Source organism: Garra rufa, chromosome 17 (assembly GCF_049309525.1).
Source record: "Garra rufa chromosome 17, GarRuf1.0, whole genome shotgun sequence".
NCBI classification, from domain to species: domain Eukaryota; kingdom Metazoa; phylum Chordata; class Actinopteri; order Cypriniformes; family Cyprinidae; genus Garra; species Garra rufa.
Genome location: NC_133377.1, coordinates 12890367 through 12915931, shown reverse-complemented (window position 1 = coordinate 12915931; position 25565 = coordinate 12890367). Strand labels below are relative to the sequence as shown.

General features: G+C 36.7%; 1 protein-coding gene across 1 annotated transcript in view; it reads left to right on the top strand.

Annotated features, from left to right (window-relative positions):
- ctdp1 (CTD (carboxy-terminal domain, RNA polymerase II, polypeptide A) phosphatase, subunit 1) overlaps nucleotides 1-25565 on the top strand; it is a 180534-nt gene that overhangs the window by 52278 nt on the left and 102691 nt on the right. Inside the window, exon 11 of the mRNA XM_073822056.1 lies at nucleotides 8050-8206. Coding sequence (XP_073678157.1) covers nucleotides 8050-8206 — 157 coding nt within the window. The remainder of the gene's footprint in view (nucleotides 1-8049; nucleotides 8207-25565) is intronic.

Genomic DNA, 25565 nt, shown 5'->3' with positions numbered 1-25565 from the left:
AAATCATTCAGAGTGATCAAGGTACCAACCTTACGTCTCATCTTTTCCAACAAGTATTAAAACAGCTAAAAATTGAGCATAATCTTGCTAGTGCATTCCATCCACAAAGCCAAGGATCGTTGGAGAGATTTCATCAGACTTTGAAATCTCTCCTTCGTGCTTATTGTGTACAGTTGGATAGGGATTGGGAGGAGGGGTTGCCCTGGTTATTGTTGGCTGCACGTGAAGTGGTACAAGAAAGCACTGGATTTAGTCCTAACGACTTAGTTTTTGGTCATAAAGTTCGTGGGCTTTTGGCAGTACTTCAAAATTCCGTTAAAAGTTCAGATTCACCACAAAATTTGCTTGCATATGTCGATGGATTTCGTCAGAGGTTGATACAAGCAAGAGAGTTAGCCAGTGTTAAGCTTGAAAAGCAACAGCATAAGATGAAACGGTTGTATGATCGTAAAACTGAACGCCGTGTTTTTGAGCCAGGAGATCAGGTTCTTGTGTCACGTCTCCTGCCGACTTCTCCTTTTGAAGCGAAATTTGAGGGCCCGTATGTGATAAAGCGTAGACTGAGCGATGAAAACTACATAGTGGCAACTCCACATCGGAGGAAGTCTACTCACTTATATCATGTAAACCTGTTAAAACCGTACTATGAGAATTCTAAGTCAAATAATGATGGATCTGTTCATTCAGTTCTACTCGCAACGTCTGATGTTTCAAACTTTTGTTCAGGGGAGAAAGAGTGGGAAAAAGAGGGTTATGAACCTGATGATAGTGTTTTACATGGGCGATTAAACAATACCGAATCTTTGGAAAAACTTGATGCTACTCTGGTTCACTTGTCACCTTCACAGTCTGTAGATTTGATTTCTTTGTTACAGAGTTTTCCAGAATTGTTTGGAGACACGCCAACACGTACTGACTGGGCTGAGCACGACATTGATGTGGGTAACGCCCCACCTATAAAACAACGTTACTATCGAGTATCACCAGAGAAACGAAAGCTGATGGAAGCAGAAATCAAATATATGCTGGAAAATGATATAGCAGTTCCTTCGAGTTCAGACTGGGCATCGCCTTGTTTGCTGGTTGCAAAGTCTGATGGTTCGGTAAGATTTTGCACCGACTTCCGTAAACTTAATAGTGTGACAAGGCCGGATTGTTTCCCACTCCCACGAGTGGATGATTGTATTGATCAGGTTGGTTCTGCCAAATTTGTAACAAAGCTTGACCTGCTGAGAGGATATTGGCAGGTGCCTTTGAGTCAAAGAGCTCAGGAAATTTCCTCATTTGTTATTCCATCAGGCCTCTACTCCTATCGGGTTATGAGTTTTGGGTTACGAAATGCACCTGCCACCTTTCAACGGCTGATGAATCGAGTAGTTTCGGGCCTTGAGGGGTGTGCGGTGTATTTAGATGACCTTGTAGTGTTTAGCGACAGTTGGGATTCACATTTAGAACGCTTGGGCGCTGTCTTACGCCGTTTGTCAGCTGCCAAGTTGACAGTGAATCTTGCAAAATGTAGCTTTGCTCAGGCTACTATAACTTATCTCGGCAAAGTTGTGGGTAACGGGGAGGTACGGCCATTGAGTGCTAAAGTTCAGGCTATTTGTGATTATCCGGTTCCTACTACAAAAAAAGAGCTTATGCGCTTTTTAGGATTAGTAGGTTATTACCGTTCCTTTTGCCGCAATTTTTCTTCCGTTGTCGCACCACTCACTGATCTTTTAAAGGCTAAGGCAAAATTTGTTTGGTCGTTGAATTGTGCACTGGCTTTTGACAATGTTAAGTCTCTATTGTGTTCTTCCACTGTCCTGGCTGCTCCTTGTTTTGAGAGGCCTTTCTCGTTACAGGTGGATGCAAGCCAAGTTGGTGCAGGGGCTGTGCTTCAACAGGCCGATGAGGAAGGTGTCATCCATCCTGTCAGTTTCTTTTCTCGCAAGTTTAATTCCTATCAATTGAATTATTCCATAGTGGAAAAGGAAGCTTTGGCTCTGATTTGGGCTTTGCAACATTTTGAGGTTTACGTTGGTTTGGGTCAACCCGTTGTGGTCTTTACGGATCACAACCCGTTGACGTTCCTGAATTCTTTCCATTGCCCAAATCAAAGGCTCATTCGTTGGTCTCTGTTTTTACAGGCTTACTCCCTTGATATTCGACACGTCAGAGGATTTGAAAATGTTGTCGCTGATGCCCTGTCGCGTGCTCCTCTGGGTAATTAGAGTGCACTTAAATTTTTGCTAATTTTTTTTTTTGTATGTTACAGGGTCTCTTGATAGACCCCTGTCTTAAGGGGTGGGGTGTGACGACCTATGTGCGTCATCCCTGAGTTGAACTGGAATTGTGCTGCCTTCCAAAGGAGCTTGTGGTGGGCGTGCTTATCGAGGACACCTGCTGTTGGTTTCCGGTCTCTTCTCTTAAAAAGGGCCTTATGAAAATTGACTGCGGGCGCGGCTGCATTTTGGACTTTGCTCCGTTTGTTTTCTGTTTATGCTTTTGCATCCCACATTACTACAGTCCATCACACTTCATGCATTCACCTAACTTTACACCACTGATTCCTGACAATCTCATGTTACGTCGTTTCTTTTTTGTATAGTTCTCTTTTGTTAATAAATTTCGTACATTTTCGGCACTTTTGTGTGTGTCCCTGTCTTTGTTACGTCCTTTTGAGCCATGGGGCGTAACAGACCAGTCCAGCACCCGTAGTGCCAGTCCTGCTCTCACACACCTACGTGTGATTTTGAAATAAACCTAGAGGAATCGATTGGCTGTTTTAGGTGTGGATTATAGTTGGATCTCATCTCTGCAGGTGGACCACCAGGAGAAGAATTGGTTGTCCTATCCCGTCTCTCGCTCTCTGTTAACCGCTCTCAGCTTGATCTCAGACTTCTTTCATTTGTCCTATTTCTGCTTTATCCTTGCACTTGCTGTCCATGTAGGGGGCCACAAATTTAATAAAGCAATCCTCTGTCCTCAAGGAACCATTTACAAGAGTTCACAGCTAAATTTGATGTTTAAACCACAGCTCTACCTGAGTAACTCTCCAGACAGATGCATTTGGGTTGTCTGCAAGCTGAACTAATGTATAGTAATGAGCGCTCAGCCCTGTGCGGCCCGTCTGCGGCAGGCCTGATGCATTGAATAAATAGCCGGACGGCATGGAGCCCTGTTCCGAAATGTCACATGTAGGATGGCAGTGAGTGCTCTTGCGCTGCTGATGAGAGGATGTACTGGTCTCCAGGCAACAGGGCTTGTTGAATGGTTCAAGAACAGAAAATGAGAGGACACAAGCGTCAATACTAAATCACCCATGTTCCTCTTTTGTTGCTAGGTAGCAAAAGAGAAAAGAACTGTACGTGCCACCAAAACATGTTTTTAGGGGAGTGAATGTCTAAAAAATTTGCTAATTTAAGAGCTTTCTTGGAAGCATGAAAATACAGTGCATCCGGAAAGTATTCACTCCATCCAGCGCTTCACTTTTTCTAGATTTTATGTTACAGCCTTATTCCAAAATGAATTTAATTCATTATTTTCTTCCAAATTCTACGAGCAATACCCCGTAATGACAACGTGAAAGAAGTTTGTTTGAAATCTTTGAAAATGTATTAAAAAAAAAATCATATCCCTGGCAAATTCTGACTTAAAGTTACTTTTATTCAACCAGCAAGTTTTTTTTTTTTTTTTGACCGGAAATGACACAGGGTTCTCCCAAAAGATAATAAGACAAAGTACAAGTGGCATCATTGTGGAAAAAAATATTACTCAACTTTTATTTACATTTGGACAAAAAGTGGCATGTCCAAAATTATTCATACCCTTATCAATAATCAATAGAAAAGCCTTTATTGGCTATTACAGCAATCAAACGCTTCCTATAATTGCTGACCAGCTTTTTGCATGTCTCCACTGGTATTTTTGCCCATTCATCTTTAGCAATGAGCTCCAACTCTTTCAGGTTGGAGGGTCTCCTTGCCATCACCCTGATCTTTAGCTCCCTTCACAGATTCTCAATTGGATTTAAGTCAGGACTCTGGCTGGGCCACTGCAAAACATTAATGTTTTTGTCTGCTAACCATTTCTTCACCACCTTTGCTGTGTGTTTTGGGTCGTTGTCGTGCTGAAATGTCCACTGGTGCCCAAGGCCAAGTTTCTCTGCAGACTGCCTGATGAATTTTGATGTATTGCTCCTTTTTCATGGTGCCGTTTACTGTGATTAGGTTTCCTGGTCCACTGGCTGAAAAACACCCCCAAAACATTAGGTTCCCAGCACCATGTTTGACAGTGGGGATGGTGTTCTTAGGGTTGAAGGCTTCTCCTATTTTACGCCAAATGAAGGCTACATCATTGTGGCCAAACAATTCAATTTTTGTTTCATCTGTCCATAAGGAAGACCAGAAGTCTTCTTCTTTGTCCAGATGAGCATTTGCAAAGGCCAAGCGGGCATTTGTGTGCCTTATCTGGAGAAATGGTGTCCTCCTTGGTCTGCGTCCCCTGAGATTTTTCACAGTGCGGAACATCTTGTATTTTTTAATATGGTCTTATAACCCTTTCCTGACTTGTGAGCAGCCACAATGCGCAGCCGCAGGTCCTCAGTGAGCTCCTTTGTCTTAGCCATGACTGTCCACAAACCAACAGCAGAGAGCTTGTTTTTCAGCTGTTGAGTTGATTAAAACAGCTGTTCCCAATGAATCAGGGTAATTAGGATGCTTTAGAACAGCTTGGACTATTTGGAATGGTATAGAACTTTGGATTTTCCCACAGACTGTGACAGTTTGCAAAGGGTATGAATAATTTTGGACATGCCACTTTTTGTTCAAATGTAAATAAAATCAGAGAAATATTTTTTTCCACAATGATGCCTCTTGTACATCATCTTATTATCTTTTGGGAGAACCCTGTGTCATTTCCAGTCCAAAGAAAAAAAACTTGCTGGTTGAATAAAAGTAACTTTAGGTCAGAATTGGCCAGGGGTATGAATAATTTCGGGCTTGACTGTATGTATGTACGCATTTACAGCCTTTGCCATTGGACTCCAAATTGAGCTCAGGTGGATCCTGTTTCCACTGATCATCCTTGATGTTTCTACAACTTGATTGAAGTCCACCTGTGGTAAATGCAGTTGATTGGACATGATTTGAAAAAAGGCACACACCTGTCTACAACCCCTGGCAAAATGATGGAATCACCATGCTTAAATGTTCACCCATTTTTTTTTACTTTAGCAAATGAATTAATCTCTCTCAGTACTGTACTCTGCCAGTACATACAAAGATAAATCAAAGTGACATTAAGTTTACTAACCATTCAGACACGTCCAGTGTAAGCCGTAATTGCTGAACTTCTTTGCGGGTGTCATCTTGTTTCGGTTCCAACTCCGGTTTTTAAATTAAATTTTAAATGGATGGGGTTGTACAGTGTCTTCAAAGCCCCCCAAGTGCCATTTCCCCCCAAACTATACAACTATAACCCCAACTGTTGTCTAGGCAACACCCGTGTGCTATATAATGACACGCCCCACAGAACTGAGGGGCGGGGTGAGCAGAGGTTCATTTCATTTAAAGGGCCAGGTACTGATATCATTTGCTGAGAACAGAGGCATTTTTTTACCAGATAAAATGAGTGTTTTTTACACTACCATAGAGAATTTTTAATCAAAGTATATTACAAACTTTTCATTTGGACCCTAAAGCATCATATTAACTTGTGGAAAATGGGCATCGGATAACCCCTTTAATGAAAGCTAGACAAATCATAGTACTTTAATGACTTTGACACTTCTGTGGTGCTTTGTGTCCATTTTGCAGCTTTGAAGTTGAGTAAGTAGAATTAAGAGACAGGTAAATAACTAGATGCGGGAAGTTAATCAAGAAGACAAAATGTCTGAATAGAGTTTAAAAAGTTCTGGAAGTTGTACTTTATTGACTGTTTCCTAATTTCATGGTCATGATTATATGGTTATAAAGCTACTCAATTTTCTCTTTACTATTTAAACCTGAATGGAAATATCTGTGATGCAGAAAACTAGAGCAGAGTCTTGAAATTGCGAAGTTGCTCTTGTGTTTAGTTTCTAAATAAGCAAAATCACACAATTAGCAATGCGAAATGGCTGTGATTCGGCCGTATGACACTGTGAGAAATACCACAAGTGGAGTGATACAAATGGTAAAAGAATATCGCACTCCTTTCAGCCAATCAGATTTGAGGACAAGAAACAGTAGGGTTGGGTATCGTTTGAATTTTATCGATTTCAATTCTGATTCCACTTATCGATTCCGATTCTTTTCGATTCCCAGATTCGATTCCAAATTAGTAAAAAAAACAACAACAACAACAAACACAAAAGTCAAACATTAATGTATCAAACATGTTTATTTTCAGTGCTAGCTTGCAGCGTACTATTTTATTACAGGGGTTCTCAACCTTTTTTTTATAACAGGGCCCCCTTCTTCTCCGGTCAATTTTGCAAGGCCCCCCCATGCCTGACATTTCCTCTAAAGGTGTTTATTTTTTAACCTTTTTTATTAACCTAAACATTTGTTTTGCCTTTTTATTTTTCTCCTGCATTTTATAAAAAATTCAAACAAACTTTAAATTAAAGCTGTACTTTTGAATTTAAAAGAAAACCCTCTGCTTTAACTTTTTAACATGAATATACATATACAGATTTAAAGCACCTAAATTATTTTATTCAGACATTCTTCACAACTTCAGAGTACTCTTTCTTAAGTGACTGAATATCTACTGTTTGTATTTATTATAAAATAAACATATACATGAAAAATACAGTAAATACATTGTAAATCTGTTTATGCTGGTGCTTATATGTGCATAAACACCACTGACCCTTACAAGATCCACCTCTATGGGTAAGCATTCATTATAAAACACTCACAGGACATTCATTTTGAAAACTATGCAAATATTTTGAAATTTCACGCAAAAATACTATGGATCAGAGTCCCGAAAGCATGAATAGTTTGTGAATCAACAGCGGACTTATGCGTGCCTAATGTACCTAATGGGGGTATAAGTTACTTTTATGTAGGCTTTTGCGGGCGGGCACAGGACTAAAATCCGTCCCTTGCAGATCTCTAAGATGAAGTTTGTGTGCAGCGGTAGATTTGTCTTCGGTTTTTAAACTAAAGTGTTTAAACTTTGCAAAACAAAACAACAATGCAGGTAAAATAAAAAAAATAAAATAATGTATATATGTATGTATTTGTTGTTTATAAAAAAACGTCCAGACTAATATGGGCTGTTTTAAAGGATGTGAAGAATTTAATAAAACACATTGACTTCAATAAAATGAATACTAGTGATTCTGACATTATTTATTTCATATAAATATCATATAATGGCAAATTCAAATATTATTTAGAATAATAGAATACATGTACAACTTTTTTCCCTCAATTTTTTTTTATAAAAAAAAGGGTAAAACAAATGGTAATAACATAATAATAACACAGTAACATTCGAACTCTATAATGTTTGCACTTTCACTGATTAATGACAAGTTATTGATTACATACAATATGATTTAAGTTAAAAAATAGTAATCTATGACTGTTTTATAAGCTTACGTTGTACCAAGTCAAACAGACCAGAGATTTCAGAAATCTTATGCAGATCTGGATTCAAATCTCTTGACTAAAACCGCTCGTTTAATCGTTTATTCAAACAGACTGTGAGAGCTCATGCTCATGAGGTTAATCGATGCAGACGCTGTCTGAACTGACCATCTATCTCCCTGTGCAGAGTTTTCATAATTATCATGTTGTGGCTCCTCTGTCAGAAGTGGAGCTGTGATTGAATGTTTGCTGTCTGCTTTGGACAGGCTTGGGCTCTGTGTGTTTGATTTCTTGATTTGCTTTCGATTGCTTATTTGGCTGTTGCTCAGACCAGGTGAGCCGCTGTCCAGCCTTTGGTGCTCTGTTGGAGCAAACTCAGCCAGTTTTGCTTGATAAACATATTTCACTTGCTGACTGATTACAGCAGCTGCTGATCTGGAGTATGTGTGTTGAGCGATTGATTGTTTCTGTGTTTGTTCAGGTCAGCTCAGGGCTCTCAGCAGACGGATGAGGCTGCAGGATCGAGTCCAGACGATGAGCAGCCTGGACCTTCCCGCAGGAAACGACAGCCCAGCATGTCTGAAAGCATGCCGCTCTACATGCTCTGCAAAGAAGATCTGGACAGCATGGACAAAGAGGTCAAGCACACTCACTTACTCACTTACTTACCCAATGAATTGGTTATATTGATAATTGCAAAATTTGTATTACAAGTTTTGTAAAATGTTGGGTTGAAATATGCAAATGAAGCATTATTTAATGAAATATGCGCTAATTTGCATGCATTTTTAGAACAAAAATCTAAACTGGATGAAGTCAGTTCCAAAATTCTTGTTTAATTTTTTTGACATATTAGAGTCAAATGTTTTTACAGAAGAATTTTTGGGTATCTCATTTTGTCACTCCATAATTTTTTGGGGGGGTAAAACTTATTATTATTATTATTTTTTTTTTTATGGCCTTAAAAATGTAGGTTTGCTGTTGAAATTGCATAAGTTTCTTGATTTCAAATAATTAGCCATGCTTTTTGATTTTTTTTTTTAATTTAACCGTTAAAACAGAGTCTAGAACAATTTAAACTGAAAAAAAATGGAATTTCGAAGGAAAAAAAAAACTGATTTCATAGGGTTAGATTTAGTGGATCTAAGTAAATTTTTTTTTTTTGTACTGTTAATGTTGATTATTCTGTTTGATTGCTTTGCTGTTGTTCTGCTTAACATTTGTGTTGATAGTTCATGTGCTGAATTTGTGTTACATGTTTAATTCATGACTGAGCCACCGTTACGTTCCTCCCCCCACACAAAGCTTTTAAGATTCATAAAAGCTAATTAAAAATCCTGAACAAATATCCTGAAGACATTCCCTGACAGTGAGCCAATGTTAATCACCCTCTGAGATCAGGAACCGCTGCATATTAATACCGAGACTGTTTGAAGAGGACATGTAAGAAGCAAATTACTGTGATCATAGCAAAGCGCAAATTGAATTGCCGAAAATTAAAATGAACTTCCTGCCTAATAAAGATGCATTTAACAAACAGGAAGTTCAAAAGATGTTAGGAATGGAACACTACCTTAAAATATTTGGTATAAACTAGTGTTTATTTTTATTTATTTTTTTTAAACATGAATGACTTTAAAGTTCCCCCCCAAAAAAATTCTGTCATCATTTACTTACTCTCAAGTCCAAACCTGTTTGAATTTCTTTCTATTGTACAACATAAAAGAAACAGTTGGTATCCTAACAGGATACCTATTTTCTTCAAAATATCATCTTTTATGTTCAACAGAAGAAAAACTCATACCGGTTTGGAACAACATGAGGGTTATTAAACGATGACAGAATTTTCATTTTTGGGTGAACTATTCTTTTGAAAGTGAGAAGTCACAAAAAGAAGATTTTTCACATACAGTATGTCACAAAAGTGAGTACACCCCTCACATTTCAGCAACCATTTTAGTATATCTTCTCAAGGGACAATACTATAGAAATGAAACTTGGATATATTTTAAGGTAGTCAATGTGCAGCTTGTATAGCAGTATAGATTTACTTTCCTCTGAAAATAACTCAACATACAGCCATTTTTGTCAAAATAGCTGGCAACAAAAGTGAGTACACCCTAAGTGAACTTGTCCAAAGTGTCAATATATTGTGTTAGCACCATTGTTATCTGGCACTGCCTTAATCATCCTGGGCATGGAATTGATCAGAGCTGCACAGATTGTTGCTGGGATCCTCTTCCACTCCTCACAGAGCTGCTGGATGTTAGACACATGGTGCTTTTCCACAGGTGCCCAACAGATGCTTAATAGGGTTCAGGTCTGGAGACCTGCAAGGCAGTTGTCATCTTGGTGGTGTGTTTGGGATCGTTATCATGTTGGAAAACTGCCGTTCTGCCTAGTTTCTGGAGGGAAGGCATCATGTTCTGCTTCAGAATGTACAGTACATAATGGAATCCATGTTTCCCTCAATGAACTGCAGCTCCCCAGAACCAGCAGCACTCATGCAGCTCCAGACCATGATGCACCACCACCATGCTTGACTGTAGGCAAGACACAATTTTGCTTGGTACTCCTCACCAGGGCATCACCACATGCTGGACACCATCTGAGCCAAACAAGTTTATCTTATAGTCTCATCAAACCACAGGAGATGGTTTCAGTAATTCATGCTCTTGGACAGGTTGTCTTCAGCAAACTGTTTGCGGGGTTTCTTGTGGCCAGCTTCAGATGAAGCTTTCTTCTGGAACGACGCCTATGCAAACCGACTTGTTGCAGTGTGCGGCATATGGTCTGAGCAGCACTCATGCATCTGTTTTTTGAAGCCAGGTTCAGCACCTGACGCACAGAACGAGTGCTTAACTTCGTTGATCAACCCTTGTGAGGCCTGTTCTGAATGGAAGCCATCTTGGAAAACCTCTGTATGACCCTGACCACTAGGGATGCTCATATTGACCGTTTAACCGTTAACCGACAGTAAGAATTTTAACCGATTATTACTATCAGTTAAACGGTTTAAAGGTTTTTTTTCTATTCTTTTTTTTTTTTACGTTTACGTTTTTTTTACGTTCTGAATGAATTATAGTCTAGAAAGTGCGCAATAGGCGCTCCCGTTACAATCACTGGAAAGCTATCACTCATCCTAGAGTAGTTCATCGCAATCTCATAAAGTTATTAAAAAGTAATAAAATAACCTTTACACTGCGCAATTAATCTCTTATTTATATAATGCCAACACTTTCTTTGTTTTAATAAGAGAGTTTGCGAAAGTGTAGAAATCAGCAAAACTGAAACCGGCACTTTGGTTGGTGAGTGGATTGTAACATAGCCTCCTCTGATTGGCCACAGTGATAATCGAATCAACATACATGTCTGTGATTGGCTATTGCTGAACGCTGTAAAACACGCGCTTCTCCACACGCATATGACAGTGGATGGAAGTCCCGAACCACAAATTGTGAAAGGGTTTTTGTGATGGTGATTTTTTCGCGGATCTAAGAGTTAACAGGCAGCGGTCCTGCCTATCCGTACAGCATGTGGACATGTTAAAAACTAGGCACACTGAGGTATAGGCTGGCCTGCTATATATTTTTATGTCCGATGAGAAGAATAAGACCGGTACAGTTCTTCAAAGCGCATAAAAGGATTCAGTGTGTTTTAGTTTTGTCAGCTTAATTAGGTAGTTATTTAATTTATACATATTTAGTGTAGGCCTATTTATATTATTCTTTTTTTTTCATTCAGATTTTCTCTGTTCTCAGAAGCGCTGCTGATGCGTGATAATTTGAGTATATAGGAATGCAGTTTTTGTTGTTGCTCTGTATGCTGCTGTTTGCACGTTAAAATAAAACATTTGCTTGTATTTTTAATGTATCATCACAGATACTCGTGCATTCTATTTTTATTTTAAACTAATTTATTATTCTAATTTTATCAGTTAACGGTTAATGTTCGGATAACGAGCAGCGGTTGTCGGTCAGGAAAATTAACCGAAATGAGCATCACTACTGACCACTGTAGTGTACCTTAGTTTCAGGGAGTTACTGAACCTCTAATAGTTTTGGCCATCTTTGTGGAGAGCAACAACTCTAATTCTCAAATCCTCAGAGAGTTCTTTGCCATGAGATGCTATGTTGAACATACAGTGGTCAGTATGAGAGAACTGTACTTAAAGCACCAAAGTTTAACTGCTCTAATACAAGATACACAACTTTGTATGGTCCTGTCAAGCAGACAAAAACATAAACATGATGAATAGGACATGTGGCTTTGCATGGTTAAACAACATACTGCTGTGATCACTTAGGGTGTACTCACTTTTGTTGCCAGCTATTTTGACAATAATGGCTGTATGTTGAGTTATTTTCAGAGGACGTTAAAGGTATACTGCTATACAAGCTGCACACTGACTACTCTAAAATAGATCCAGGTTTCATTTCTATAGTATTGTCCCTTGAGAAGAAATATTAAAATTGTTGCTGTAATGTGAGGAGTGTACTCACTTTTGTGAGATACTGTACGTAAAGAATTAATAATGGTGGACACTTGGCACCATCTTCCTTGTCGGCTTGCTGGATCAGTGTTATTGCTGTGTGATATGAGTCTTCGCACTTACAGTGCTTATTTATGAGCACATCTCCACCTGGCCTTCATCTTCTGACCTTGCTCTTCATTTAAGGTCATCGTCATGCTAGCAGGCTGTGCTTTATTAAGAATTTCATATGATTTTTAAAATTGAGATTAAAAAAAAGGTGTGCATGAAATTATGAACGCTGCATGGATTATTTCTTTTATCCCAGCTTTGTTGCCGTCAGCCACACTTTCACAGCTCAAAGTGCTGCGTCAGGCTTTATACGGAATGGGTTCAGCTTTTTTCTTTTGCATTTGTCTTGTCGTCTTCCGCTTTTCCTCTCTGAAGTGTGAAAGAGAAAGATGTGCCTCATGGCTCCCTCTTAAAATCACTGACCTAGAAACATCGCTTCAGAGCTTCTTTGACTACTTTCTCATTTGTCGGCCTGTCTCAGTTCTCCGCTTAGCAGTTATAACATCTCAGCAGTCCATGTCAGAAATCCTGTCACTGCTGACGGTGTTCATAACAGCTGTGTCGCGCTTCCCAGGTCAGATAGCTTAACTTTTTTTCTGTTCACCTTCATGCTCACACACATGGATGAACCTAAGCCATGTCTTACCTTTTAACGCAGCTGTGGCTTCAACACAGCGGCACAACTTAAAATATATGCTTTGAAATTGCCGCTTGCACAGTTGTACCGGCCCCACTTTATTTTAGGTGGCCTTAACTACTATGTACTTACATCAAACAATAAGTACAATGTAATTAATGTGTTCATACTGTATTGCAAAACACTTTTCCTGATATTAAAGTGGGATACGGGCAAGGTTAGGACAGGTTTGGTGGTATGGGTAGGTTTAAAAGTGTAAGGGATAGGTCAAATGTGTAATTATAATAATGTAATTATATATATATATATATATATATATATATATATATATAAGTACAATGCAAAAACATGTACGTACACAATAAGTGCATTGTATCAAATGATTACTTTAAATGTAAGCATAGTAGTTAAGCCAGTTAATATAAAGCAGGACCCATTTATCCACTACCTTTTGTGCAAACATTTATATTTTTAATTGTACTTTTTGTAAAATTGAATGTAATAAAAAAAAATGTGCATTTTACGGAAAACTTAATTTTTTTTAAATGCAAAATTCAACATCACAATACCCAAAAAGGAAGTTTTAATGGATAAAAAAATTATGATTTTTTTTTTTTGAAGGGAATTAATGCTTTTATTCAGCAAATTTTCCCACATTATTTGCTGTTCTTTTGAACTCTTTCTTTTTTCTTTTTCTTTTATCAAGAAACCTGAGGGAGAAAATCTGAAAAAAAAAGTACAATTCTGCTTTACCATTGCAGGAATAAATAAAAATTTTAAATATACACTGCCAATCAAACGTTTTTGAACAATTAATGTTTTTTTATTTTTTTATTTTTTTTTTATGTACGTCCTCTCCTGCTCACCAAGCTTGCATTTATTGGATCCAAAGTTCAGCAAAAAGAGAAAAAGTTCAATATTTTTACTATTTTAAAAAAACTTTCTATTTAAATATATTTTGAAATGTCATTTATTCCTGTGCTAATATGTACACTTTAGGGACTAATACATACCTTTAAGGTACTTCTATGCACTGTTTAGGGCTAAATACGGTACAAATGTGTACCTTTTGAAAAGGGCACTCTCCCAGTGACAGCTTTTGTTAAAATTAAAAACCTTACTCACCACAAACTTTTGACTGGTACTGCATATTATTTTAAATTGATTATATCCACCTTATTCTTCAACGCAGAAGTAAACATATGCACTGTAAAAAACTATTTGTAGAGTCAATTTAAAATAATTTGTTGGCTGCCTTAAATTTAAGTTCTGTCAACTCTGTCCAGTTTGGTCAACTTTAAATGTTAAGTTGTACTAAGTAACAACTTAGATATTTGAGTTGACTGAACATTTTTAAGGCAGCAGGGTAACAAATTATTTTAAGTTGACTCAACAAATTTTTTTTTTTTTTTTTTTTACAGTGTGGGTGAGACTTCTGGTTAATTAGCAGCAGTAGGGAAATAATGAGAAGAATAACAACGTGCAATAAACGGTAAAACAGTTTGCACTACAAACCAGTGTGTTCATAATTAAGATAATACATTAAAATAATATGGTAAGACACACCAGTTTGCAATGTCAAGCAGCAAAACAAGCCGTTTTGTACAGCCGATAATAGCTGGACGCGGATGAGACCGGAAGCCAGACGCATAAAATGTACAATCTTACTAGAAAAAATAGGTAGATAGACTTAAATTTAAATCCCTATTACAAGTTGTCATGCTGGGTTTCAAACCCATGACCTTAGCATTGTCATGCTTTGCCAGTTTAGCTATAGGGACGCCTCTATGTGATCAGCAAATCGTCTTTAAATAAGTAATATTACACCTTGGTAGGATAAAGTTTGTCAAACTACTACTTTTCAGAGCTGCATCTTGCTGGTTCAGCTGATATTTCCTCCACACTGCTGCTTGTCACTTCGGGGAGTCGTGCCAGGGTGAACACAGAGTATAAACACCTCTCAGCGCCTCCGAGGGGCACATGCAGTGTGCTGTGCTTCATGCCACAAACAATATGTCAGGTGTAAACAAAGTTTGACTCGAGCTAGACAGCATCCCAAGATAATGTTCATTTATTTTATAAAAGGAAATGAAGCTTTCATACAGCATGCCAGAATGATTTCTGAAGGATCATGTGACTCTGAAGACTGGAGTAATGATGCTGAAAATCCAGCTTTGATCACAGGAATAAATTACGTTTTAACATACATTTACATAGAGAACAGTTTTAGTAATATTACGGAATTTACATTTTTTTTTTTTTTTTAATAAAAAACTGCTTGCAAAAACAAAAAATCATATAATAGCGATGCATCGAAATGAAAATTCTTGTCCAAAGCCGAAACAAAATTAAACACCGGGGTGATTTTTCGTGTTTTTTCCCGCATGTATTTTGTCAATTTTTTTAACCATTGCATTAATTAAATAGCCAAAATGTGCTTTTTCAGTTTTGTCTTGCTTTTCAAAAAAAAAAAAAAAATCAATTACAAAACAACAATTTTAAAATATTTACTTAACACTCAACATTTTCAACATTATAGTAGACATTATAGCCTACTGACAAAGCACAATTTAACGTAAAATGAATAAATCTTTGGCCATTTTTAAGACCCCCTTCTTGAGCCAGGCATGTGTTTTTAATGTACAAATAAATGCAGCCTTTAAAGAGCAATTGTAATGATTATCGTTGTTTTTGTCTTTTTTATTTTATTTTACAGAACAACCGTAAAAATACAATGCTAACATTTATGAATGTTGACTTTTATTTTGGCGGAAACCCACAAGAAGACCTCAGTACTACTTTTTGCTGACAGCAGCAGATTTATGAATAATTCTCATCACACTGTTTGAACTTGAAACATTGAACCCTGGCTAAGGAGCTCATGCAGAGCTGTCAGAATAAATACAATTAGTGCTTGTATTAGACAACATATCGTTCTGGAGTTTATTTACTAATGGTTTAAGGCCATTTCGCAATTTCAGTCATCATACAGTAACCAGCAACAACCACCCCTTTCTCTTCTCATGGAAGACATGCGATGTGATCATAAACAGTGTCTCGCTGTCAGTGCTTGTAATGATTTTTGCGTCTTTCTCGGACAGTTTTAAATGCTTCCACACTGCCCACATGTTTGCTGCATTAGTGCGCGCCTCTATTTGATTGCGTCTCATCAATATTTGGTTTTTCGCTTATTCGGCCGAATAATTTTGGTTGCCGAACATTCGGTGCATCCCGAGTGTATAATACATCTTGCAGTCATGCACAATGGCTTTGCACGATAACATTGCATGTTGTTAATTTAAAAGGTCATGTTTTATGGTGAAGTGTGATTTGTGTGTTTACGAGAAGCTTCCATGGTGACACATGACATCTAATATTGAAATGACTTTAACAAGCTCCAGCTTTATAGGAACTTTCTATTTAAAGACTTTATTTAGGCCGTAAATCCCTTTCAGTAAAATATTCTGACATGGAAATCCTATAAAATGTCATTCACATGAGGCAGCGGATGTTAAACCTGTTCTGTATCCGTTCCTAAGCTCATTTTCTCTCCTTTACTCACTTATGGGTACCATTTGCCAGAGCTCAATTTGTGCCTCATTGTTCTAGCAGCCTAACAGGGGTTTTGTTGAATAGCCTCCCTTTCCCACCAAATGCGACATCTCCGCTGAGGTGCAGGAAGCTACGGTGTTATTATTCTGGGACTCTGCGAATTGGGATATAGAGGGGGTTAGTCCTTTGTTCACCAAACCTGCTGAATGGAAATAGAATAGCTTCTATATTTAGCATGTGGAGAGAGCTGTAGCGGGGTTTTAATATATGAGAAAGCTGAGGTTGATTGAACGTAAATTGCTATTTGAAAAGTCACACGTTTGAGGGAGCCGTTCATATGTACTTTTTGCATGGCTGCTCGGAGGAAGTAGGAATTAACTTGTTGAATAGCTGGTGTGGACACTGGTTGTACTAATGTTCTTCTTTCATACATTTCAAAATAGATTTCTGTCACAGCCTCTTTAATTGCGAAGAGTATGTTGACCGGAGTGATCAACATTAATTGTTACTCGCAAAATCATTGGGAATGGTTTTGTAATGGCGTCATCATCCTTAGTTGTTTTTCACTGCAAATAAACAGGTGACTTCCACTCAAGCAGAGAGTCCAGCCAGGTTAATTATGTTAATTGTTACATCCATATTATGTGTAGGAGGTCAACTGTGATCTCACTTGTTGGTGAAGGGGGGTTTGGCACATAATAAATGTGCTAAGAATCCTCCATTTTTCATATGGCATGTTTAAATGTTTATTTTGGTAATGCTTTATTTTGAGGACCAATTCTCATTATTAGGCAGCTTGCATATTACTAGCATATTGCTAGTTTATGAGTACATGTTAATGCCTTATTCTGCATGACCGTACAGTTGAGGTCAATAGTTTACACCCCCCTTTCAGAATCTGAAAAGTGTTCATTATTTTACCAAAATAAGAGGGATCATACAAAATGCATAGTATTATTTATTTAGTACTGACCTGAAGAAGATCTTTCACATAAAAGATGTGTTTACATTTAGTCCACAAGAGAAAATAATAGTTGAATTTATAAAAATGGCCCTGTTCAAAAGTTTACATACGTTTGATTCCTAATACTGTGTTGTTACCTGAATGATCCACAGCTGTGTTTCTTTGTTTAGTGATAGTTGTTCATGAGTCCCTTGTTTGTCCTGAACAGTTAAACTGTTGTTCTTCAGAAAAATCCTTCAGGTCCCACAAATTCTTTGGTTTTCCAACATTTTTGTGTGTTTGAACCCTTTCCAACCATGACTGTATGGTTTTGAGATCCAAATTTTCACACTGAGAATAACTGAGAGACTCATATGCAACTATTACAGAAGGTTCAAACACTTACTGATGCTTAAAAAGGAAAAAACGATGCATTAAGAGCCAGAGTTGAAAACTTTTAAATAGAATGGAGATGTGTACATTTTTCTTATTTTGACTAAATATCATATTTTTTCATTTAGTACTGCCGTTCAGAGGCCACAGAAGCTACTTACATGTTTCCCAGAAGACAAAATAAGTTAACTTTACTCTGATCTTCAAATTCAAAAAGTTTTTACTCCCGGCTTAATGCATTGTTTTTCCTTCTGGAGCATCAGTGAGAGTTCGAACCTTCTGTAATAGTTGCATATGAGTCCCTTATTTGTCCTCAGTGTAAAAAAAATGGATCTCAAATCATAGTCATTGTTGGAAATGCTTTAAATACACAAAAATGCTGGAAAACCAAAGAATTTGTGGGACCTGAAGGATTTTTCTGAAGAACAACAGTTTAACTGTTCAGGACAAACAAGAGACTCATGAACAACTATCACTAAACAAAGAAACACAGCTGTGGATCATTCAGGTAGCAACACAATATTGAGTATTGACCAAAGTTTTTGTTTTTGAGGGCATCTGAAGCACGTAGTGCTAGCGTGACATTTTCCGTGTCTGAACGCAAAGTTCACAAGAGTTCACGGTGTGAGCAGAAGATGTGGGTTTGAGTAAACTGGGGTCTGCTGGACTAAAGGATACATGAAGGATAAATGGTTTCCAGTCAAATGCTAAGGCTTTCTGCTGGATTCGTTTAGTCTGCTTTTATGTTGCTCATTTTGCCAACCAGTCTCTGCTGTCTTCTACCTACACAGACATTTTGACTTGAAACAGTGGCTTTCCATTTCCCAAGAAACTATTCATGTCAACATTGGCATGATGACTATCCTATTGTTTTAAATAAATAAATTAGTGAGCAACCATTCAGAACATCCTAGCAATGCCCTATCAGTCTCTTGGATGTGCATCAACTGTTATGTTTTTCTGTGTAGCCGGTATATATTTTTTTCCATTTATTTATTGTTTTATTTCAGAAGGGCTCTACAGTGTGACCATTTTAGTCACATTTGCAACTGAAAACTACTGCGTGCGACTATTTGCAACTTTAAAGATTTCTGCGTGTTTTTGCAACGTTAAGTAATGTATCACAAACATATCTCATGAATACTTTCATAAAGTGTGGAGAGAGTGTAAATAAGAGATTGATTGTGCAGTGTATAGAGAGCTTCATTGATTATAATGGAACTTTGTGATATGAGTGACAGCTTTTAATGATTTTAAGGGAGTTTGTAAATGAGATATTGATTTAATACAACAGTTAAAAAAAACAAGAAGTTAATATTAAGTGACATTGTCTGACTATAACACCATTGCCTGATTTTGCTCTATTTCGTCGTCAAAAATAGTCTGAAACAAGTCACAACTGAGCCGCTGTGCATCTCTGTTCAAACACAGCTGTGTTTCGTTTATGAATGAACGTGTGTTTTTAAACAAATCTAGTGAGTCAATGACTCAGTTTTCCATTCATAAAGTCACTTGCTTTATTCCTGAATGAATCAGCCGTTCGAACGAATCAAATAAATGATATGATTCAGTAATTAAATTAGTGACTTGCCGCCACCTGCTGGCAGATTTAGTTTGATTAAAGTATATTTTCAGCTATTTAAATCATTTAATATTTCTGTATTCAAAATTTTACATTTAAAACATTAATCTCAACATGAATTTATGAATGTGACTGCACTCATGCCATCTCTGAGCCTAATCAAACATATGAAAATACACCTACAAGCCACTTTTGTTTTCTTCTGTGCCACCTCTGTAGCACAAGCTAATTTTGTTAATATTGATTTCATTTGATTGGTAACTTATACTTGTTCTAATTCTGTTGTTCTAATTAGAAATTTTGAAAAGCTTTACAAATATGATTTATCAAAAATGTAACATAAAATAATGACATTTTTCATAAAGTTGCCAAAAATGCCATTACAAAGGTAAAAACAAAACTCCCCTATAAATCACTTTAATTATTTTTGATTTATATGTATGAGTGCATATTTAAGAAGTCAAATATCACCTTGTAGGCACATTTTTGATCAGATTTTTTGATTGTTGATTAGAAGGTGCTCCTGAAATTTTTAAGTTAAAAAGAAAAGTAAGCGTAGAGCCCTGGTATATATAATCTCTTTGTGTTATTCTGAGTTAATAGCAGCCACTTCAGGTCCTGAAACATTACCATTAAAGGGAAAGCAATGCACGTAAGCCTGAGTGCTGTGAATTTTGAGGTGCGGAGAAAACATGTGCTTTCAAATGTCATCCTGCTTCTGTTTGCTCTGCTGCCCAAATGTCTTTGGCATTCTCAAACGTTCAGAAAACTCTGGATGAGGAAGAGAAAAAAAAAGAAATCCCTAATTGGCTGTCTAGCAGTTTTCAAATTCTGCTATGAAACCTGACATTGAAATGTCACCAGTGAACCACAATCCTGAAATCACAATGTGGTTTGACAAGAAGCATTTTAGGACTCTGGGATCATAACATGCACGTGGCCTACGTGACCTTTCTCATCCAGGCGACTTACTATCTTGTCTAGCAGCTTGCAGTGTTTGATGGGAACATGGCCTCGTTCTGGAATAGCACAACTTAACTGTCAAATGTTAACTCCTGTATCAGATGAGGCTGAATGTTCAACGTTCAACGATTTATTGGCCTGCAGTTTGAAATGGTTATTTCTTTGACTTAATGTCTTCGTGCCATGTGGGGGGAAGAGATATGTCCAAGGGAGTATGTTATTGAATCTGTCGGATGTTTTCTCAGCGGGTGGCTAAGATTTGGTGCACATCGTGCAGTCATTCTCCAAACAACAACTGCTGCATACACTTGTCTGATTGTATCAGTTGAGTTGTTTGCTGTCAGAGGATTGGCAGTTTGCTGCTTTAGAAATGTGTTCATGGTTTCCGCTTCTTTATGATGAGATCTGATACGCATTGCTGTTTAAATTAGTGTGGAGTTTTCCCCAAGGCATCACACTTGTAAAAAGGGATTTTGCTGATTATATTTTTACTTTAGGGAATTTTTTTTACAAAGAAATATGGAAAGTATTGAATGCCAGTTTTCAAGCACAGCCATGCGTTGTCATTGTTTGGTTTTGAAGTTAGTGGAAACTAGTTTACGATAGGATCCCATATTGCGCTGGCCAGTCAATGACTCTAGAACAGCGTTGGGGGTAATGCATTACAAGTAACGCAAGTTACGTAATAATATTACTTTTTCCAAGTAACTAGTAAAGTAAACGCATTTACTTTTTAATTGACAAGAAAATATCTGAGTTGCTTTTTCAAATAAGTAACGCCAGTTACTCCCCCCCCCCATTTATTGATTAAAAGCTCTCATGTCCCCATGTTGAGAGAAATTGTAAGATGTTACTTTAGTTCTAGAATAAATGTCAAAATATCAAAATGAATAAAAACTGTGAAATTCAACGCAAACCTGCAATAATTAAATGTTAAATAATACAAATATCCTTTATGTATTTAATTCCATTTTATTAACCGATGTCTTTGCTGCAGACTTTCGATGATCCAATTAATCCATACTAATAAGCAAAAATTACTCAAGATAATCATTTGTTTTTCTTTTTTTTTTATTGCTGAAGAGTTGACATTTTCTTCTGCGGTCTACTGTACAGACGTGAATTTACTTTTCTCTAAGCCTGAGGCTTGGTGTGAAAAGGCGTTTACATTTGCCAAAAATAGAACTTTTTATAATAAAAACAAACAAGCAAGCCCTGCCCAGATTTAAAAAGCAACGAAAAAGTACCGTAATGCATTACTTTCCCTAAAAAGTAACTAAATAACGTAATTAGTTACTTTTTTAGGGAGTAACTCAATATTGTAATGCATTACTTTTAAAAGTAACTGTCCCCAACACTGGTCTAGAATGAGAACCAACACAATCTCTCTGGAAAGAAGTGTGAGGTTTTTCATTTGGGTTAGTAGACAACTATGGCTACATGATATTAGAAAAAACTGACATCGCAGTACTGTGATTTTGAAGAGTTTTCACCAGGAGACTTGAATAGCTCTATTGGAGATGGTCTGTATTCAGCATTCAAAAGAAAAACGAAACAAGGATATAAGAGATATGTGACCCTGGACCACACAATCAGTCTTAAGTAGCAGGGGTATATTTGTAGCAATAGCCAAAAATACATTGCACGGGTCAAAATAATCGATTTTTCGATGCCAAAAATCATTAGGATATTAAGTAAAGATCATGTTCCATGAAATTACTTTGTAAATTTCCTACTGTTAATGTATCAAAATGTGATTTGATTAGTAATATGCATTGCTAAGAACTTCATTTGGACAACTTTAAAGGCAATTTTCTTAATATTTAGGTTTTTTTGCGCACTCAGATTACAGATTTTCAAATAGTTGTGTCTCAGCCAAATATTGTCCTATCCTAACAAACCATACATCAATGGAAAGATTATTTATTGATGTATCAATCTCAATTCAATAAAAATTGGCATAGGCCAAATCGTAGGCCAAATTCCCACTGTTTAAACATTCAGTATAAACTATGATACTATTTATGCCTTAATTACTTATAATTTTCAAATGTTAAACCATCAAGTGATTTGCCAACAAATAGGTATATGCTATGAGTTTCAGATTCTATTTATTATTACTTTTATTCGTTCGCAGAATTAATTTGCAGTTTGATAATTGCACTTAGCCATAATTGCATATCAATTTTATTTCTAAACAGTGGGGATCAAAATTAAAGAACAATCTGTAATTCCCTAAATTGCAAGGTCACTGCTTAGTCCTATTTGAAGTGATCCTAACATGAGTAGAAGGGCAGTTTTTTTAAAAGCATTTTTCATAAATTAACTGTATTCTGAAGCACACTTGCAGATACCTACAAGTTATTAGTGTTAATCTGGCACCTGATGCTAATGTTCTTCATTATATTACTATGGCAAGCACCATTTAACTGGCAGCATTCCTTCATTTTTCACTGAGATTGCAAGATGGTGGGCCGCTCTAAGGTGACTGAAATCCTGCGACAGAAGGTTTTCCAGATGAAAGCCAAAGGAATGACACTAATTCATTCAGCTGGTTATTCAGCTGGTCGTCCACGTAGGATAAAGGCATGAGAAGTCAGGATAATGCAGAGACTCTCAATGGGGAATAGGTTCAGCACTGCAGCTGAAATTGCTTGCCAGTTTAATGCGAAACAGAGTCTGGATCGGTCTTGGGATGTTTAAGAGAAGTCAGACTGAAAACACACTCTGCAGTCAGCACTCAACATTGTCAACTGTGTTAATCCTTGTCAACTGTGTTACAGTTGATGGGTAACACAGATGACATTTTGGCCATTTTAGGGCCTTGTGCAAACTACTGACCTTGGACAAGTTAGTACATGACCTTGATTAACTTATTCTTTCTCTACATATTTATAAATGTAACATGTGACACATTCACCAGAACATGTTGGTAACACTGTTGATTGTCAATTAATCTACTCTATGTGCAGACAATAATAGAAATAAAAAATTGAAGAGAAGTCTTCAAATTTCCCTCCAATAAAAGACATTACATTATGGGATGTTGAACGTCACTTTGGAACAAACCATTGCTGATTTATAGGGGGTTTTATAGGAAGTAACACAGTTACATACACAAAATGGATGATTTAATGTAGATGCATGAGTAAAATATTTGTAAAAACACCTTTCTCATAATTTAATGATCATTTTGGACAAATGTGTAAGAAACGGGTACTTTAGAGCTAATCGGAAGAGCAAAACCTTACATTTACCAAATAGGACAGCACAAAAACAGCAAATTCCAGTATAGAATATGCTATTTTTGCCGGATAAAAAGGGGTATGCTGTGAAAGCTGTGAAATGACCCTGGATGTGGCACTGAGGAACGTTGTTATTTGCGTGATTCAGTTGTGCATGAAGTAGCAGAAAAGTATGAGGTGACAGAGTCAAATGCAAGGCTTGAAAGTGTGAGCGTTTCACTTGTATTTGCGACAAAAATACTGTAGATGCATTTAGGAGCATGTGTGTTAGATGAATTTAATTTACGGTCATTACTCTTAAAGGAGACCTATTATGCTCCTTTTTACAATATGTAATATAAGTCTCAAGTGTCTCCAGAATGTGTCTGTGAAGTTTCAGCTCAAAATACCCCACAGATCATTTATTATATTATTTTGAAAATGCCTTTTTTGAGTGGAAGCACAAACACGCTGTTTTCGTGCCTTACTCTGAAAGCAGGACTGAGCCGGTGTATTTGTTATAGTGGGCCCGTTCTTTGAGAATGTGTGTGATGAAGTGTGTTTGATTGCAGTTCTAGCACCACGTTATCGGCTTCATTGCACATTTCACACCTCAGCTCTCATTGGGACCCGCCTCACCGCTGCTAGCACCACGTTAAGTGCTAACAAGTTGAGAAATTAGAACACAGTCTTCTTTCTGTCTGCTGCCCTTTATCTCCACTCATGCCTCTTCTACCAAAAAAAAAAACAGTCCCTCACTAATGCTGAAAGTTAAAGCCGATGGGCGTAAATTCACTTTACTTCAAATGAAGGATGGCTAGTATAAGTGCTGCCTTTTGCCCTCTCAGCAACAAAAACTAAACAGAATCAGTTTTTCTGCATTATGCTTTGAGTTGCACTATTTTTGTGTCACTTTCAAATGTTTGGAAATGCAAATGAAGTACCTCAAACCTGGAATAACAAATGCTGCGTGTTAAAGGTCTGAATCCATATGCATGGTTTCCTCCAAATATATTCACTTTCATATAATTAAACATGGTTTTATATAAATGACTCCGTAAGCCCACCTACTCCAGACGCAGCACTTAAGTTGTCAAGAATAGGGCCGTTTTTGCAGCTCTAGGATGTATTACATTACCGGGCCATATAGGACAGTAGTGCATAATTATAGCTGATGATAATTGTATGATACAATACCAGTTCAAATAATAAACTTACAGATTTATACTCGTCTCGTAAGTTTTAGAGCAGCATGGCTTTAACTTTGTATAACAGCCCCCATAGTAGCCATTTTTATGATTGACTCGAAGTGGTTTATATTTGATTCGATGGATCTGTGTCACATGCTTTCAGATTCGTCCAAGAGTGTGAACATTGTCTCAAATGTACACAAATGTAAAAAAAAAAAAAAAAAAAACCTGATGTTAGTAAGATTTTTAAATGGTTTTTGAAAAGAAATCTTTTATGGGCATTTATTTGCCCACATTGAAGTGAAATATTGTGTAATTGAAATTCTGAAAATATTTTTACAATTTAAAATAATTGTTTTTATTGGAATAGATTTTAAAATGTAATTTATTCCTGTGATGCAAAGCTGAATTTTCAGCATCATTACTCCAGTCTTCAGTGTCACATGATCCTTTTATTTAGTAAAGACACATTAAATTGATAAGTAATAAAATAAAGAAAACTAAAATAGTAGTAATAATAGTGGTAAAGACATTTATATATATTTTAAAAATATATACATTTCTTAATTTTTTATTTTAATTTAAAAAAATCAATTTCTTTTGAAATTTTTATTTAAAGCTTTAAATTGTAATATTTCGCAGTATTGCTGTTTTTACTGTATTTTGATAAAGTATTGTACTGCTGCTCAAAATTTTGGGATCAGTAAGATTTTTAATGCTTTTAAAGGAAACTTTTCTGCTCATCAAGGCTGCGTTTATCTGAATAAAAATACAGAAAAAAAATAAAATTGTGAAATGTTAATGCAATTTAAAATAATGGTTTTCTATTTTAATATACTTTAAAATATTATTTATTCCTGTGAAGCACAGCTGAATTTTCAGCATGCATTGTTACTTCAGTATTCAGTGTCACATGATCCTTCAGAAATCAGTTGTGCTGCTAAATATATATATATATATATATATATAT